Source organism: Heloderma suspectum, chromosome 3 (assembly GCF_057233095.1).
Source record: "Heloderma suspectum isolate Gila_16-S chromosome 3, 16-S_ref, whole genome shotgun sequence".
Lineage (NCBI taxonomy): Eukaryota > Metazoa > Chordata > Lepidosauria > Squamata > Helodermatidae > Heloderma > Heloderma suspectum.
The window spans coordinates 291,798,568-291,816,160 of NC_139460.1; the positions used below are offsets into that span (position 1 = coordinate 291,798,568).

The window sequence follows — 17,593 nt, forward strand, 5'->3', positions numbered from 1 at the left end:
TAACGAACGAACGAAAGAAAGATGGTATGTGGAGTATGCAACCCAACATACCAAATGTTCTCAAAATTGTCAAAGGAAGATAGCAAGGGTCAGCTCTGCTTCATTCTGCTGCTGGAATGTTAGATAGACTGGCAAAATCCAAGTTCAAGTCCCCATGTAGTCATGGACCTTATTATAGGTAACCTTAGGTCAGTCACTATCTCTTGGTCTTCAGTCACAGGATTGTGGTGATGATAACATGGAGAAAGGGAACGTCTGTGCCACCCTGCCCTCTTTGTAGGAAGGGAAGGATAAAAATGAAATTATGAATTTTATTGTCATGTTATTGACTCACTGTAGCTAAGCAGCAGTGTTAACTAAAAAGCTGTCTGTTTTCAAAAATGATTTATAATATTTTTCAGATGTTTTCAGATCTCCTATAATCAGTCTGTAGTATTACAATGACATGGAGGCCATGGCTTAAGTAATGGTTGTATATTTTATATTTCTCCAATATGCCTGATTTGGAAGTGCAAAGCAGATGCTGTTATTGCTTTATATACCTAATATGGGGTTCAAGCAACTACTTAGGGGCAGTGGTCTCCAATTGTTTTGGACCCATAGGCACATTTGGCAATTTGAAAAACTGCTGTGGGCGCCACCACAAAATGGTTCCTATAGAGGATGTGGCTAGTGGGGGCCTGGCTAGTCAAAAGAGGTTAGTGGGGAGAAAGAGTGAGGCTAGAGGTTGGAGGGGGGAGAAAGGGCAAGGTTAGGAAGGAAGACAAGAGGCTAGGGACGGGAAAGGGAATGAAATAGCAGGGAGTGGAGAGATAAGAGAGGAAAGAGGTCTGTGTGGATGGAAGAAGATTGGGTTGGGCCAGAAAGCAACTCTTTCCTTCTCTTTCTGCCCACTGAACAGCTGATCACCAGCAGGTTCAAGAAAAGGAAGGAGAACCTGGCGCCCTAAAGTTTTCAAGTGGTTTTATTAAAAATTAAGTTTTGAAGGGGGCAGAGTGGAGAGCTTTACAGGCGCTATTGGAGGACCCTGCAGGCTTCATGGTGCCCATTGGGGACCCGAGTTAACAACTCAAATGTGCCATGGCATTTGTGGTTGTTTTCCTGCAACAGTGGAATCCATACCATATTATAAATGGCTTGTGAAACCTCAGATTCAGAAGCAGTTTGCCATCTGGTACAAGAGGCTGATGTTTTCAGGAACCACAAACCACAACTCTGAAAGCCCACTAGGGTAGTTGGCTGGAATTACCTGCTCATTTCATTGGATCTTAGGCAGTCACACTTGTGAAATAGAAATGTGCAAGTGTGGTTTGTGAAATTAACAACTTTTTTTCATTTAATTGGATGCAGTTTACACCTACTGTAAAAGCCTTTTAATGCTGCTGTGAGTAAAGGGACCTAGGAGAATCAGGGTGGTATTTTGCAATCTTAAATAGTGTGCTGTTGTTGCATCCTTACAAAACCAGTGTACATATGTTGAGATGCGTGAGCCATTTCCCCCAAGTTTTGGTAAGGAACTGGAAGTTTTTAGTATGTATTGCTGGACATATTTCTTACTGTTTCTTGGTATTTGCAGGATTGCATCTACTTATTCTGGAAAACAACCATCTTTAGCTTCTTCAACCTGCTTTAGTTAAAAGGCATCAAGGTAGAAATTAATATTCCACTGGTAGTCTAGCTGAGTTGCTAATGCTAAGATGTCAGCTAAGTTTCATGCAAAACAGTGTGTGTGATAACTTCCTAGAAAACCAAGAAAAAGAAACCCCTAAACCTAGTAGAAAAAATAGGGCACAGTAAGATTTCAGTCTAATTATTCTTCAAAGCTCCTTTAAACAAAGGGATTGCCCTGGGTGTGCTGGCGTCCAGACAGAGCAAGCCTGAGATATCCCTGGTGTTGCCTGCATGGGGGAACTTGTTCCATGGACAAATCTAGCTCAGAATTAGCTCTTTGTCAGATTTGGCAAGAGAGGAATCAAAATGGCTTGATTGATGGCCCTTGTTGGAAGATAAGATTTCCCAGGGCACTAATGCAAAATCCATTAGCACCCATAACAACAGCTTCAGTCCTGTTGATACTAATGGATTAACTGTTTAGGGCTTTCCTGTACTTGTTTGAATGGGAAACAGAGCAGTAGCTTCATAGGATTGTAATCTTGGTATTAGGCATTCCTCAATTTTCTTTCAACTGCAGCCCATTCTGATTGCCTACAAGCTTTGTGTCGTTCTTTCAATTCAGATGAAACTAATTAGTAAACACTTTTAAAAAGGAGAGAGATCTTGCCATCCCCTAACTAAATTTTGCTTTAAATCTGAGCCAACAGGTTCTTGGCTGTACATGGTAACATAGACAGCTAGCATTTGGCATAAGGGGTGGCAGTACTGGAAAAAAATGCCTGTTCACCTGTGCTGCAATAGTGAGAGAAGGGAATTGGACCTCAAGACTGGACTAATGTAATCTGCTGCATGTGGGGCTACCTTCGAAGAGTGCCTGGAATCTTCAGGTAGTGCAGGGTGCTACAACTCAAGCACTGACTGGGGCTCAACCTTTATATTGGGGTGGAGAATCTCAGGCCAGGGCTCCCAGTCCAGCCCTCTGGGAAGTCCTAAAAAGCCATGCCCCATTTTCTGGCTCTAACCCCTTTTCCTGAAGTGCTGATTGTTTGGTGGTTTCTTGGTGTCCGTGCAGTTTTCCCCCCATTCTAAAAGGTTGAAATGGTGACTGGCAGTAACAGCTTTAATCTAAGATACATTGAAGTTTTGGGGGGGTATTTTGGCCCTGCCCCTTTTGCCTTTAGCCCTGCCCACCACCCCAAGTGCTTCTCTGAAATGGAATTTGACCCTCGACCTGAAAGAGGTTCTGCACTCCTGCTTTTGGTCTTGTGACACCTTTGTGGCTCCAGCTGCATTGGCTACCAGTACACTTCCTGGTGCAATTCAGATTGATGATTATCCGCTTTAAAGCCTGAAACAACTTGGACCAAAATGCCTAAAGGACGGTTTCCCTCCATATGACCTTTCCTGGCTAAGCTTGCAGAATTTCATTTTTAGTATGTAGGATTTACACCTGTGTCCTTTTAATTTTGAATTACACGACTCTTTTATTATACTGTATTGTTGATTTGATGAATTCATTTCATTGTTTGCTTTTTTGTGAGCCACCTTGAGCACTGTATAGCTCAGGGGTAAGCAATGTGGTGGTGCCCACAGGCATCAATGCACCCATGGACACCTTTCTTATTGCCCACCAAGATGCCCTAACCCTTCAACTTAAAACACACACACACACACACACTTTCTTACCAGCAGCTGGGATTGCTTTGAAATAGGTTTCTGTTGATGCTGAAAACTGGTTTCAAATTAGTGTGGTGAGGCTCAGACTCCACAGCTGCCTTGTACTCAGTCTTTTAGGCAGGTTATTTGTCCTTTGCAGCCATTTTGTGGTGGCACCCAGAACAGTTTTTCAAATTGCCAAATGTGTTCACGGCCCCAAAAGTGTGCATGCACCTGGTATAGCAAAAAGGTGGTATACAAACACCACAAAATCACCACATTGGCTGATATTTGCTCCAATACAGAGATCCATGTGTGCAGAATGTTCTCCTTAACATGCCACCCTCCTTTCAACAGAGGGAGGTGTTCGGCACAAATAAAAGAACATGCACACAGTCTCCCATCATTGGAGAGATAGTAGAGAGGCCCTTCTGAGCTGGGTTCATGGTTTCAGTCCTACACCTGGGGTGGGGAGCATGTTTGAAACCGTTTTAAATCCTCTAAATTAGGGTGGCAAAGAATTGGTTAATTTTATGCTACATAATCCTTATATTATGAAATAGGGAAGGTTACTATTTGTACATATGCTAAAATACAGAATGCAGTGCAACCTGGTAATGGTAAATTAAACTAGAAAAAAGGTTGAATGCAATTTATTCTGTTCTATGGCAATCATATTAGGATGCCGACAAGGAAGAACAGTAGTTTGTGTACCATTTGCATTAAGTAATGTAAGTACAGTTCTGCTGTTTACTAGGTATTTATAAATTGATTTATTACTTCAATGGGATTGTCCCTGATCTAATTACTGTTCATTATTAGCCCATCTGTCTGGCTTCACAGTGGAGTATAACCCCTCATATGGTCTACCAAAGTCATAGTAATTTTACTTCAGCTGCTTCCATACTTGGTACCTTAAATACTTCAGTTGTACATACAGTTATTAAGAATATAGCAATTTCATTATAATATGACTGGGTCCGGATGACACACTGTGGCTCATTGTGGATTTTTTAGCCCATAGGCATTAGGTTGTATATTCAACCCCCACTTGGGCGTTGTCGTGTCATGCAAACCCAGTGAAAGTTGCATAACCCACGCTCACCAGGTTCTCATGACAACCCCCAAGCGGGGTCTGCATATTGAAAACGATTACCCCACATGCCGCAGCCTCACTGTGGGTAAAGTAGCCCACAGTGGGCTGTCGTGTCTTGCAAACAGCCCCTATGTGTTACCGTCAACCCATTTGCTAACCAAAAGATAATAGCACGATATCAAATTAGTTTCACTAAAACATTTTATTCACATTATTTTGAATTATCAATCCCCTTTACAGTTGAAGGCATTTGGTCTTGTGGTGTTAGATGTCAGCATCCAAATACAGAATGGGGGCAGCAGCAGATTAAATTATGGGATATTCCTGCCACTGGTGCAGTGAGCTGGAGCTCATGAGAGCAGGCTGTAAGAAGTGTTTCAGCACATAGTGAAAATTACAGCAAGATGGAACAGTAGAAACTGACTTAGCATTCCCATTTTTAAGTAAGGCAATTCAGTCTTTAGTTCTAGAGTTAACTTCTTTGAAAAAGGAATATTGTAGTCATAATCATCAGGACTTGTGACCCAGCCTTAAACCCATATATCGTAAGTTTATCTCATTGAGATAACTAGGCCTTAGCACTGTTTTACACATTTCATTTACACCTGAAAACACTCTGTACGTGCCAGTCTGCTTTTAATTACATATTAGAAGACCCCACACACCAAGGCAACAGCAGTGCAATTCAGTGTATGTTTACTCAGCATTGAGAGCAGAATCCTAACACAAACACCCTCAGTGTTGAATGGCTAGAAGATTGTGCGGTGTTGGCGCTCCACCAGCAGAGAGAAGCACCACTGAGGGGGTGAGGAGGACACTCCATGGGCACAGAATTGTAGTCCAACACATCCAGAGGGTGCCAGACTGGGGAAGGCTGAAATAGGGAAAGGAAAGCTATTGCATATAGATGTTATGAGCTTCCATGCTTATTAAAAAAATGTTGGCTTGGAGTACAAGTCTTTCGGTGTCCAAGGTTGCACAAGTCCTGGTCTCAATATCTAAAAAGTATTTGTAGTAGTAAACTTCAAGAATAATGCAAATGTAATAATTTACAAGGGGCTGAATCCAGACTTAGTCTTACTTTGGATAGATCCATTGAAATCAATGGGAGTCATGACTTAAGTCCCATTGATTTCATTGGGTATATTCGAAGTATGACTAACTGGATCCAATCGATGGAAAATTTGTCTAAGTAACATAATTTGACATCATAATGCATTTTCCCTTTCAAATCCTGTATTTTCTTGATGTGGTTGTTGATGTCTTGGCATTTAATATTATATTGACAATGGGTGCTTCCAGGCAGATGACTCCTAGTGCTACTAATCAAAAGACATGGTGCAGCTGTTCCATCTTTCAATGGATTTCTTGTGAAAGGAAAAAAAGACAGGACCGCTGGAGAAACACTGGAGTCACAAGTGGACGCCAATGTAATTTGGACCCCCTGTAAAATTCTGTTAATGAGGCAGAGTGATTGCATGATCTGGATCCACCCAGCCTCATCTGGATGCACCCAGTCATGTTACTATTATTTTATTAATATTTTAATGACCCGTGGCTCCGGCAGTTAATAAATTACTTACTATTTTGTTCTAAAACTAGTAAACAGAAACTCTAAGATGTATTTGATTGCTTTATCAACTTCTCCAAAACTATAGCTTCCCTCTACAGATACGAATGATACTCATTCTTTTTCTGACAAAAAATAGAAATAGCTTTGTTATTGCAGGTAGCTCTCAAGCTTCTAATGAAGTGAGAGCTCTAGCTTTCTTGCTGGCTAGCATTTATGACTGGATAAGTATGGCAAGTTTTTAAAAGGCCACAAAACTTTCTGGTTTTCTGACTGCTATTTACTACTATGCTTTGAGTCCCATTACCCATTTGTCTTATATCTTGCCATAACTGGGATAGGAAACTGCCTTATACCAAGTCAGACCATTGGTCCACCTAGCTCAGTATTGTCCAATCTAAAGCAGGGATGGGGGATCTCTGGCCCATTGGCCTTCCTATCTGGCCCTCAGTTTTTCCTCCAACTGCCCTGCCACTTACGTATAAGGTGGCCAAGTCCTTTTCTCTTGCCGCTACTGCCTGTAGAGCTTTTATTCCACATGTGTACTTTGACTTCCGCTTTTGTAATGCAACTTTTATTCATCATTTTCTACTGCAGGAGACGAGTATGATGTTTGTGCCATTTGTCTGGATGAATATGAGGATGGAGACAAGCTCAGAATCCTTCCTTGTTCTCATGGTAAAGAATTAATTGTATTTGTGCTTGGTGTTAAAATGCAAGGCTTCAAAAATGGTATTTTTGTTATTAAATGCAGCCTTTTTAACTGGTCTTAGTTAAGATAATAATATATATGTGCATTGTTGAGACTTCTAGCATCACAGAATACAATAAAACAAAACAAACCACAGCTTGCTATTTTTATGCAGGTGTCAAGAGTTTGACAACCTTAATTAGCATCATCTAGCTATTGGTTGGGTTCTTATATTTGGTCTTAAAAGAGGTGACCAGTTTAAGCATTAAACTGTAGTATTGGTTCTCCTGACTTCAGATTTCTACAGCAGTACAGATGGAATGACAGCTTTTTCAGGCAGCCTAATGGTAATCTACACTACAGATGTAAGGATTTTGTAAAATCCATCCATCTGTTTCACAGGTTGTCATACGCCTTTCATCAGAATTGGATTTTTTCCAATTTCCCAAATCTGTGCAGATCCCCCCCCCCCCCCCAATATGTGTATTTTCATGCTTTAATCTATGGGGAAAATGTGCATTTTCGGCCAGTGTTTTTTTATTTGCATAAAATTTATTTGCATAAAATTCCAGAAGTTAAAAAAAAAGCAGTCCACAAGTCTGCAGAATCCATCAGTTGGACACATAAAACAAACTCATTTGATTCTGTTGCGGATTTTTCTGACATCCCCAATCTACACTTTCCAAAGCAGCAGGTGGTATGTTTCCCCTGCTTGAATGCAGGAGCAAAGTCTTGCATGTGCTGTTTGAGTGCTCTCCCATGTCAGCATTCCTCTGTGGAAAAAATGGCATGTCAGGGGGGCATATAACTAATTCATGGACTTTGGGTATAACATTGGCTGTTGGCAATAGCCAAGTAGAACTCCCACTAATAGAAACAGTATACGTCTGGTTCCCAGATGCCAATTTACAAACAAGACTGCCATGGCCCTCAAGTGCTTGGTTGTGAACTTCAAAAAAACTGACACTGCTACCTGAAAAGGAAGGGCTGGACTATACACATTGGTCTGATGCAGCAAGACAGCGCTTATGTTATGCTTCCTCTATGCCAGGGATGCCGAAACTCAGGTCCAAGGGCTATACCCAGCCCTCCTTGGGTCCCAATTTGGACTGGCCCCACCCCTTTTCCCTAAACCACCAACAGTTGGGTGTTTTCCTGGCTTTATGTAGTCCCCCCCCCCCATTTTATAAGGTTGAAATGCTGCTCCTAAGGTTTACTTACTAGCAGTAACATCTTTAAGCTAAAATATACTGGTATTTGGCCTCACCAACCTCTGATAGCCCCCAAGGGCTTCCTCAGAATGGTAATCTGAGACCTATGCCCCGTGCTTTGTTTAAATGGACAGATCAGTTTAAAGCCATGTAGAATGTTGCATACATCAATACCTTGCTAGAAACTGCTGTTGCTTGTAGTTAAGTAAATTTCTCACTCTGTTTTGACTTTTGCTACCTGAGAGGCAGGCAGTGTATTGTCTGCTATCTGTAATCCACAACAGCTTTTCTCAACTATAGCCCTTTGCTGTATGTTCACTTACTATGTTTACTTCAGCTTGCCACTAGAATAGGCTGAGCTCCACATCTAAACTGAATGGAGCATATGTGTTAACCCTGCAGGCAGGGCCCCTGAACTTTTGTACAATACCTTGTTTTAGGGCGCAATCCTATGGCCACTAGTCAATGGCTAGACAGCCATAGGATAGGTTGCTTCCCAGGAACCGACCTTGGAGCCTGTGCTCCGAGGTCAGTTCCCAGAGAACAGACCTCCACCCCCTCGTGTGCTGCCTTATAGGCAGCACGGATCAGCCCTGTGCTCAGAAGAGCAGCGTGGAGTGGGGAAAACAGGGCATGGCCAGGGCAGTTGAAAGTGCTGTGTTGTCCGGCTGCCCCTTCCTACATTCCGAGGTCCTGCGGCTAGACATCTCGGCTGTCTAGCCCCAAATGCAGGGTGGCAGGAGAGGGGAGGAGATCCACTCCTCCTGCCCAGCCCTGAATATGTGGCCGCCCCAAGGCTCGGAGGCGACTGTCGATCCGCATATCGTTGCTCCCTCCAGCACTTTACTGTATTATGATATTCCTGATCTCCACTCTCAACTCAAAGTGTGGGAACAGTCCTGTCCCCCTGCGCTCACACACACAACACCTCTTAAATAAAGCATGAACAAGCATTCCATTGGTTCCCATTGAAGATAATGCATAAGCAGCAGGCTGTTGTTGGTTTTTAAAATCCTAACACTACAAGTAGCATCTAAGGTTTTGACTAGAAGTGGGCCCCACTGAACTAGTTGTTCCAGAACTAGTAGGGTTTTCTGGACAGTGTTTTTATATGTTATCATAAAACGCACATTAAAGTCAACTACCTATAGGTGCACCCTCCCCCGCTCTACTTAAATTTAAATGCCTCTTTTCCTTTTTTTAACAGCGTACCACTGCAAGTGTGTGGATCCCTGGCTGACTAAAACTAAGAAAACATGCCCAGTCTGTAAACAGAAAGTGGTTCCTTCCCAGGGAGATTCAGATTCTGAAACAGACAGTAGTCAGGAAGAGAATGAAGTCTCCGAGAACACCCCATTGCTTAGGCCACTTGCTTCGGTTAGCACGCAGTCCTTCGGGGCATTGTCAGAGTCTTATTCTCATCCAAATATGACTGAGTCTTCAGACTATGAGGACGAGGATGATGACAATGAAGATATTGACAGTAGCGATGCAGAGAATGGAATGACTGATGAGAGTGTAGTAGTCCAACTACAGCCCAATGAAGAACAGGATTACAGAGTGGCAAATACTGTTTGAAACAAATGGTGTTATATGAACTGCTATGTCCAGAGAGCTTGACTCTTATGTATCTGTACATAGGGGAAGCACATTGTGACCCTCCTGTTGCTTCGGTAGAAGCAGCTGTTCATATAGTGTTCTATATCGTTTAATCTCATTACAGGTTTCTTTTTTTGTTTTACCTTTTGAAGATAAACACTTTTAACTGGACTTCACAATCGTAACAAAGAAGCACTACCATCACTAGTGATAATGCACATGGGAATAGAGATGCTACTTCAGCATCTTGTTAAAATGGAGTCTAGCCAAGACAGTAAATACTTTTCCTGCTTACAAGAGGGTAGGTAAGCAGAGATCATATTGATAAAGTTGTTTATTTACATGTATGGTAAGTACTACCCTACAAACCCAGCCAAAAAGTATGCAGGTGTATGTAAGGGCTTTCCTAGAACAGCCAGCACCACTGAAAGAACAAGGTAGGCCTATTTCGCATTCATCTACCAGGAACTTCTCCAACAGATGAGGGGAACATGGACTTTGATCTCTATAGCAAAGCAATTTGGCTGCATTTTCTATTATCCTATTGTGCTTGCAAGAGCAGGTAAAGGTGGTAAAGGAAGTTTCAGCATCACTTTGGCTTAAACATCTGAAGAAAATCAGGATAATGTATTCAGCGGCACACGTTGCTAACCACAGTTCAGCTCATTTCTTAAGACAGGGATGGGGACCAATGCAGAAAGGCAAAATTAAACCACGCCACATATAGGAACACGGACCATTCTGCGTGCTATTCACAAATGAGATATACCTCTTAATACAGAGCATTTGAAGATGCATTCATCTGCTAAAACTATGCACATAGAGAAATCAAACTAAGTATTGGGATTTGAAAATGAATGCTTATAAATATCTAACAGAATTCCACTTACAGTATATCATGAAAAGGCTAAATTATATTCAATTGTAACTGCGTAGAAATTAGCCACACTTCTGTATAATTCCACTGCAGAGATTTTTTGTAATATGGCCTTGTACAGGGAAGTTTGAAAGGACGTTAATAAACATGTTTTCCACTTTAATGGCTGTTTTTTTAGTGTATGAAAGAATGACATAATTGAAATGTGACACACACACCCCATCCCCCCCATCTACAAAATGCATCCTTCCTTTTCAGTAGATTTCAGGGGGGATGGGCAAAAGGGGGAGGGAAGAGTGTTCATGCTGTGGGAGCACCCCTCCTCACCAAATTACCTGCTCTTCAAGCAGCAACTCTCCAGCAAGGGGGCTTTTGAAGTCCCATTTAGCTGCTACTTCATTGTCTTTTTACTTGAAAGTAAAGACTGCTATTGTCACTTATCCCCCACCGCCCCCAATGCTGACCTAATGGGGGCTGTGAGCCAGCTTGAAAAAGTTATGGAACTTTGTTCTAGGGAACTTTGGGGGGACCCTTGCCTACTCCAAAAAGTATTAGCCTTTGGCCATTTAGCTCCACACAATCAGAAACTTAAAACACACATTAAGCCTTCCATAAGTATTCACCTACATTGTAGCAAATCGAACTTTGGACACAATCCATCAAGAATTTCCTGTGTAAGCCCTATTGAAATTAATAGGAGCTACGTTCTCTTGCCTGAGCAAAGCTGCTTGCATATTTTGCCTTATGTGCAAAAAATATAGGACTAAGAAAGTGAGCAATGTAAATATGTTCATTTTAACTTGGAATCCACCTGATTCTGAATTACTTTAGCTTCCATGTTAGGTTTTGTACAATTAAAACTTTCTGCATAAGTGCATTTGCCTCATATTCAAGTATCTTGTCCTAAGGAAGACCCTGCTGATGGAAATGTCAGCTTTTTGCCTCCCAGTTTTAAGACTGGATTGCAATCCCTATTTCATTAGAGCCTAGGGTAAATCAGCTTGCAATATATCTTTCATTGCATGTTAGTCTAATAGGTAACATTTGTGTCATCACTGTGCATATGATCCGACGTAATTTTAAAATGGCAAATAAGTGACAGAATAGCTGCAATCCTGTGTACACCAAGGATGGGGAACTTCAAGCCTGCAGAGGTTCCCCATCTGCCTCCCTAGCTCTTTTGCCAGGCCTTGTCTCCTTCCTGTGCTCTTGAGCTGGGAAGGTTGGGGTTTCCTGCCACTCTGACTTAAAAGTATACAGTTACTAAATGCTGAAATAAGGTGATGTGGGTACCACAGAACACAACAGCCTGTATAGAACAATTCAGTCTAAGACTGTGGGAGAGCAAGATTGTAGGAGGGAACGTGGTGCAGTGTGATGGCTGATGAGGAACATTTGCAGTCTGACTTTATTGAAGACATCAGCAGGTACTGTGGGGGCGGGGGGAGAACTATGTTGCAAGTTGTGGGCTAAACAACTTTCAGATCACAAAGGGCCAAGAACAAGGTAGGTGACTGTTTTACTGTGAGAGGGAAGGGCAGAATGTGCCTTACAGCAACACTCATATAGGGCACCCTGCTGACTAGAGAACTCAGTAGTTGCAATGCTACTAAAATTTTGGTCAATGCAACATCCCATGAGATGGAAAACAACCACAAAGCAAAGACCTGCAAAACTAATATGGTAAAAGGAGTAGCACCTATTTTCAGTATAGATGCTGTTGTCTATTAGAAACAATGACAACAGCAAAAGGACAACAGTAAATTAAAGCTGAGAACAAAAGCTAGTAGAAGACTAAAAATTCTGTATGGTGACTGCTGTTTTACCCCTTAGGATATCTGGAACACAGTAGCAGGGATAGTTGCAAAAGCAAATGTTTATGCCCGATTAATCTACACAGATATTGTTGTTCAGTCGTTAAGTCGTGTCCGACTCTTCGTGACCCCATGCACCACAGCACGCCAGGCCCTCCTGTCCTCCGCTCTCTCCCGGACTGTGCTCAGGTTCATATTCATTGCATCGGTGATGCTATCTAGCCATCTCATCCTCTGCCGTCCCCTTCTCCTTTTGCCTTCAGTCTTTCCCAGCATCAGGGTCTTTTCCAGTGAGTTTTCGCATTAGGTGGCCAAAATATTTGAGCTTCAGCTTCAGTATCTGCCCTTCCAATGAGCAGTCAGGGTTGATTTCCTCTAGGATTGACTGATTTGACCTCCTTGCAGTCCAGGGGACTCGTAAGAGTCTTCTCCAGCACCACAGTTCGAAAGCATCGATTCTTCGGCGCTCAGCCTTCCTTATAGTCCAGCTCTCACAGCCATATGTTACTACTGGGAAAAACATAGCTTTGATTATATGGACCTTTGTCGGCAAGGTGATGTCTCTTCTTCTTACTATGCTGTCTAGGTTTGCCATAGCTTTCCCCCCAAGGAGCAAGCGTCTTTTAATTTCATGGCTACAGTCACCGTCTGCGTTGATCTTGGAGGCCAAGAAAGTAAAATCTGTCACTGCTTCCATTTCTTCCCCTTCTATATGCCAGGAAGTGATGGGGCCAGATGCCATGACCTTAGTTTTTTTTTAATGTTGAGTTTCAAACCAGCTTTTGCACTCTCCACTTTCACCCTCAACAAGAGGCTCTTTAGATCTTCTTCGCTTTCTGCCATTAGGGTGGTATCATCTGCATATCTGAGGTTGTTGATAATTCTCCCAGCAATCTTAATTCCAACCTGTGATTCATCCAACCCAGCGTTTCTCATTATGTACTCTGCATATAAGTTAAATAATCAGGGCGACAATATGCAGCCTTGTCGTACGCCTTTCCCAATTTTGAACCAATCGGTTGTTCCATGTCTTGTTCTTACTGCTGCTTCTTGGCCCTCATACAGGTTTCTCAGGAGAAAGGTAAGGTGGTCTGGTACCCCCATCTCTTTAAGAATTTGCCACAGTTTGTTGTGATCCACACAATCAAAGCTTTAGCGTAGTCAATGAAGCAGAAATAGATGTTTTTCTGGAATTCTCTTGCTTTCTCCATGATCCAGCAAAACTTGGTGATTTGATCTCTAGTTCCTCTGCCTCTTCGAAACCCAGCTTGTACTTCCGGTAGTTCTCGTTTCACATACTGCTGAAGCCTAGCTTGTAAGATTTTGAGCATAACCTTGTTAGCATGTGAAATGAGCGCAATTGTACGGTAGTTTGAACAGATGAATGGAGATCTAAATGGTTCCCTTCCCCATATCTTCTCTGTACAGTTTGCCTTCCCAACTTCCAGGCCTTTTACTGTTCACCAGTAAACCGTAAAAGGTCTGGAACAGTAAAAGGTTTGAGGGCACAACAAACATGTAGTCACACCTTATTACAGCCAAAAAGCACCAACGTAATCCTATACATATCTAAGCAGAAGTCAGTAGTTACTTTCAGGTAAAGGACTGCACCCTAGGTCTCACATGCACACTCAGACAAATTCACATTTCTTAAGTCGCATTTGGAACCATGTGGTTGCAGCCTCCTCACCAATATTTTAGACCTCTTCCCTGAACTTCCAGCTTTTTTTAATAAAGAAAAAAGTAGTTTCTAGTGTTTTCACTTACCAGAATACAAGGAAAAGCCAGCAGACAGCATTCTACCCAAATTGTTCAGTTAATAGTGAAAGTGCTCCTGACCAGAGAATACAGACAGAGATGATCAAGCATGCTACATTTGGGCCTTGTTTGACATATGAAGATACATAGGTTTTACTATTCTGCACTGTTTTCCAAGGCCACCCACCACACTGAGGCAGGGATTGTTGTTGTTACTTATAAGACCCTTAGAATCAAGAGTAGTTTTGTCTTATTGTGGCCTCTCCCCCTACCTAGGTCAGGCATGAACCAACTGGATCCACTGAAAAATAGAAGCTGCTGCAATTGCCATTTTTACTGTTTTCCTCTGACTGCCAGCCAGGTCATCCCTGCCATGGTTCACAATGATTGCAATGTCCTTTTCAATGTGGTAGCTAAAAGGTGCATATTGTCTGAAGTGGAGGCCTGATCATAAAGTTTATAACGTAAACTAATGGTCTCCATACACAAAAATGCCTGAGCCACAAACATTTGCTTTTGGGGGAAGAGAAGCAGTTCAGCAGTCTTTGGGACCATACACATGGCATGGACCTAGCTACTTAGTTTTGATACTTGTACTAGATTCCCCCCCAAAAGACTGGGGGGGGGAGCAGTAGGATGGTCCCTTTCAAGTGGAGACTCACTGAACTATTTCTACAACTAGTGATGTCGTTACTCATCTACACAGCTTATACCCAGCAGCCACAGATATTCAAACAAATATAAGAAAATGGCAGTTCTTAGAACAGAACATCTCCCCAATGCTACACAACAGCAGGTTGGAAGGGAACATAGTTTAGGATACAATGTTACACTATCATTTGCTCTACAGTGAAGGCAAAATTGTACCATAGCACTATATTGCAGCAGCTTACATAGTAAAGTAACTATGAGCACTAGCCAGAACTGTACAGTGTTTTGAAACAGCCACTACCATTCTCACCCCTGTTCTAAGTCTTCCAGCCCCTAGATCCCATACTTCCAGAGACTAGAGTAATTCACTTTTCAAGGACCCTATCTGAAGGTAAAAGATTGATGGAGGAACACTCAGCGAAGCCCAGGTGTTTGGGCGATGGGGGAAATGTTTAAGCATGCAAAAACATCCAGTATTTACATGAAACTATTCCTTGAGAGATGCCATAGACAGGACCTTTCAACAGCAGCCAATTCACATTGATCAAAACATGAGCTGGGGCTGACCAGGAAAGGTATCTTGGAGTTGTGGAAGATAGCACAATAAAATGTCAATCAAGTGTGTGGCTGCTATGACAAAGGCAATTTCCAAGTTGGGGATCATTGGGAAAGGAATAAAAAAACAAAAACGCCAATGTAACAATATGCCTTTATACAAATCTATGGTGTGACCACTCGCTTGGAGTACTACATACAGTTCTAGTCAAACACTGAAAAGGATATTATAGAGCTGGAAAGGTGCAGAAAAGTGCAAACACAATGATTAAGGGGCTAGAGCTACTCCCCTATGAGGAAAGGTTGCAACGCTTGGGCTTTTTATCTTAGGTAAAAGGCAAGTCAGGTGAGAGATATAGGTATGTAAAATTATGCATGGTGTGGAGAAATGGTTAAACGTTTTTCTCCCTTACAATACAAGAACGGCCGGGGAAGCTGAATGGTGGGAGATTCATGACGGATAAAAGCACTTCTTCATGCATAGTCCAAACTATGGAATTAGGACCACAAGATGTAGTGATGGCCACCAACCTTTAAAAGGGGATTAAACAAATTCCTGGAGGATAAGGCTATCAAAAGCTACTAGGCATGATGGCTATATTTATTACTTCCAGTATCAGAGGCAGTATGCCTCTCAATACCAGTTGCTAGGGAACATTAGTACGAGAGTGCTGTTACACTTATGTCCTGCTTGTGGGCTTCCCATGGGCATCTGGTTGGTCACTGTAGGATGGGAACAGAATGCTGGACTAGATAAGCCTTTGGGCTGATCCAGCATGGCGGTTCTTATGATATTACTATTTCGGGCTTGGGTATCACTGGGCACTTGAAAGTCCTCCCTGACATCAGCATGCAGTTGGGAGAAGAAAAAAGACTAGTTAAAAAATTCTTTTTTTGTATGTCAATATCATTTATTGTGATTTTATTATTTTTATGTTACTTGTAAACTGCCTTGGTAGGATCTGCATCTTAAAAGGCAGCATAAAAGTAACTGTAATAAATAAATATTAAGCTTAACATGACTACACACCAATAATGTGTATGAGGTTACCACTGACGGAACAAAGACTTATAAGTTAGATACAAGTGAGTGTATTAGAGATTTAACTTCTGTTCCTCACAAGACCAAGCCTTCATCCAGCTTGAACGAAATCTCATTTTTATCATTTAGAGACAGTCATGGACCAGACACCCCCACCTCCATGCCTTTTCTATTTGTAAGGTGTTGCAAAGATATAATAAACTAATTGACCACAGGTGCGAGTCAAATTTCACAATAGTATAGTACAAAACAGACTGTTAAACTACCTTGTAAAAACTCCCCTCTCTTGATGAGACAGGCAGATTTCAAACAAGGACTCATTCATATTCTTGAGAGGGACAGAGCTACTGTTTATGAATAATCAAGGTTGTCACACAGAATTATTATCCTCCTGACAGTTTCATAAATGCCCCCAGCATTTTTCTAAAATATTTAAAGTTTATCTCTCTTAAAAAAACCCAGCCACAATTTCAGAACTTGGGCTGCAACATTTAGGATACAATCCTTTGGGCATCTCAGAGGCCATAGGATACTGTGGACCTCCCCCATAGCAGGCAGTAAAGGAGATTCACTGTGGGGATCCCACTCTTGAGCATCAACAGAAACTTCTAATGCTGTAGCTGCCCCATGGGCAGTAAATACAAGAGGTGTTACAGGGGCAGATCACAAGCCTACTTGATCCCCAGATACAACCCCATAATGGGGAGGGAGAAGCTATGCCATCCCTGGAGCTGATGTAGTTATTTTAGGAACATAGGAAGCTGACTTATACTGAGTCAGACCACTGGTTTATCTAGCCCAGTACTGTTGACACTGACTTGCAGCAGTTCCCCAGGGTTTCAGGCAGAATTCTTTTCTAGCCCTACCTGGAAGTGCCGGGCATTGAACTGGGGCCCTTTCACATGCAAAGCATGTGCTCTACTGCCAAACTATGGTCCCTCCACTAGAAAAAATGGGAGGGAAAATTAAAAGGAAACATGGCAAAGCAGAAGTGGTAAAAGGTAAGCTGCTGCTGTCTTGGTTTGGTGCATGCCCCAGAGGGTTTAGTAAGTGGACAGTCCTTCACCACAGACTCCTTCCCCCCCAGCTCCACAGGGTCACTCTACTCATTAACTACTAACTAAAGAGGTTCCTGATTAAGTACATGCACAAAACAAATACATACAAAAGCTGCAAACATCCGCTACCATGAGAAATCCCACCCCCCCGGAGGGAATGCCACTTCCCAGTAATGCCTGGTACAAGATGTGTTCATGTAAAAACAAAAACGTGTGATTTTTTTTGCTTCAGAACTATTTCTATATGCAAATTTAATCAACTATTTGTAAGAGACAATTAGGATTCTTAATCAGTTAACAGTTCTATTAAAACAAGGCAAAACAATTCATAAGACCGCTTCAAGAATATTCAAGATGTGGCAATTTTCCCAGCAGTTCTATTTTCCATGCCACTACAAGAC

At 42.1% G+C, this 17,593-nt stretch overlaps 1 protein-coding gene across 2 annotated transcripts in view; it reads left to right on the forward strand.

Moving 5' to 3' along the window:
• Positions 1-10,477, forward strand: part of RNF13 (ring finger protein 13) — a 77,756-nt gene extending 67,279 nt beyond the window's left edge. For both annotated transcript variants that reach the window (XM_084847274.1, XM_084847275.1), the window contains 2 exons: positions 6,534-6,614; positions 9,046-10,477. In XM_084847274.1, the coding sequence (XP_084703400.1) occupies positions 6,534-6,614; positions 9,046-9,416 (452 nt within the window). In that variant the 3' untranslated portion in view covers positions 9,417-10,477. The remainder of the gene's footprint in view (positions 1-6,533; positions 6,615-9,045) is intronic.
• Positions 10,478-17,593: the final 7,116 nt, after the last annotated feature.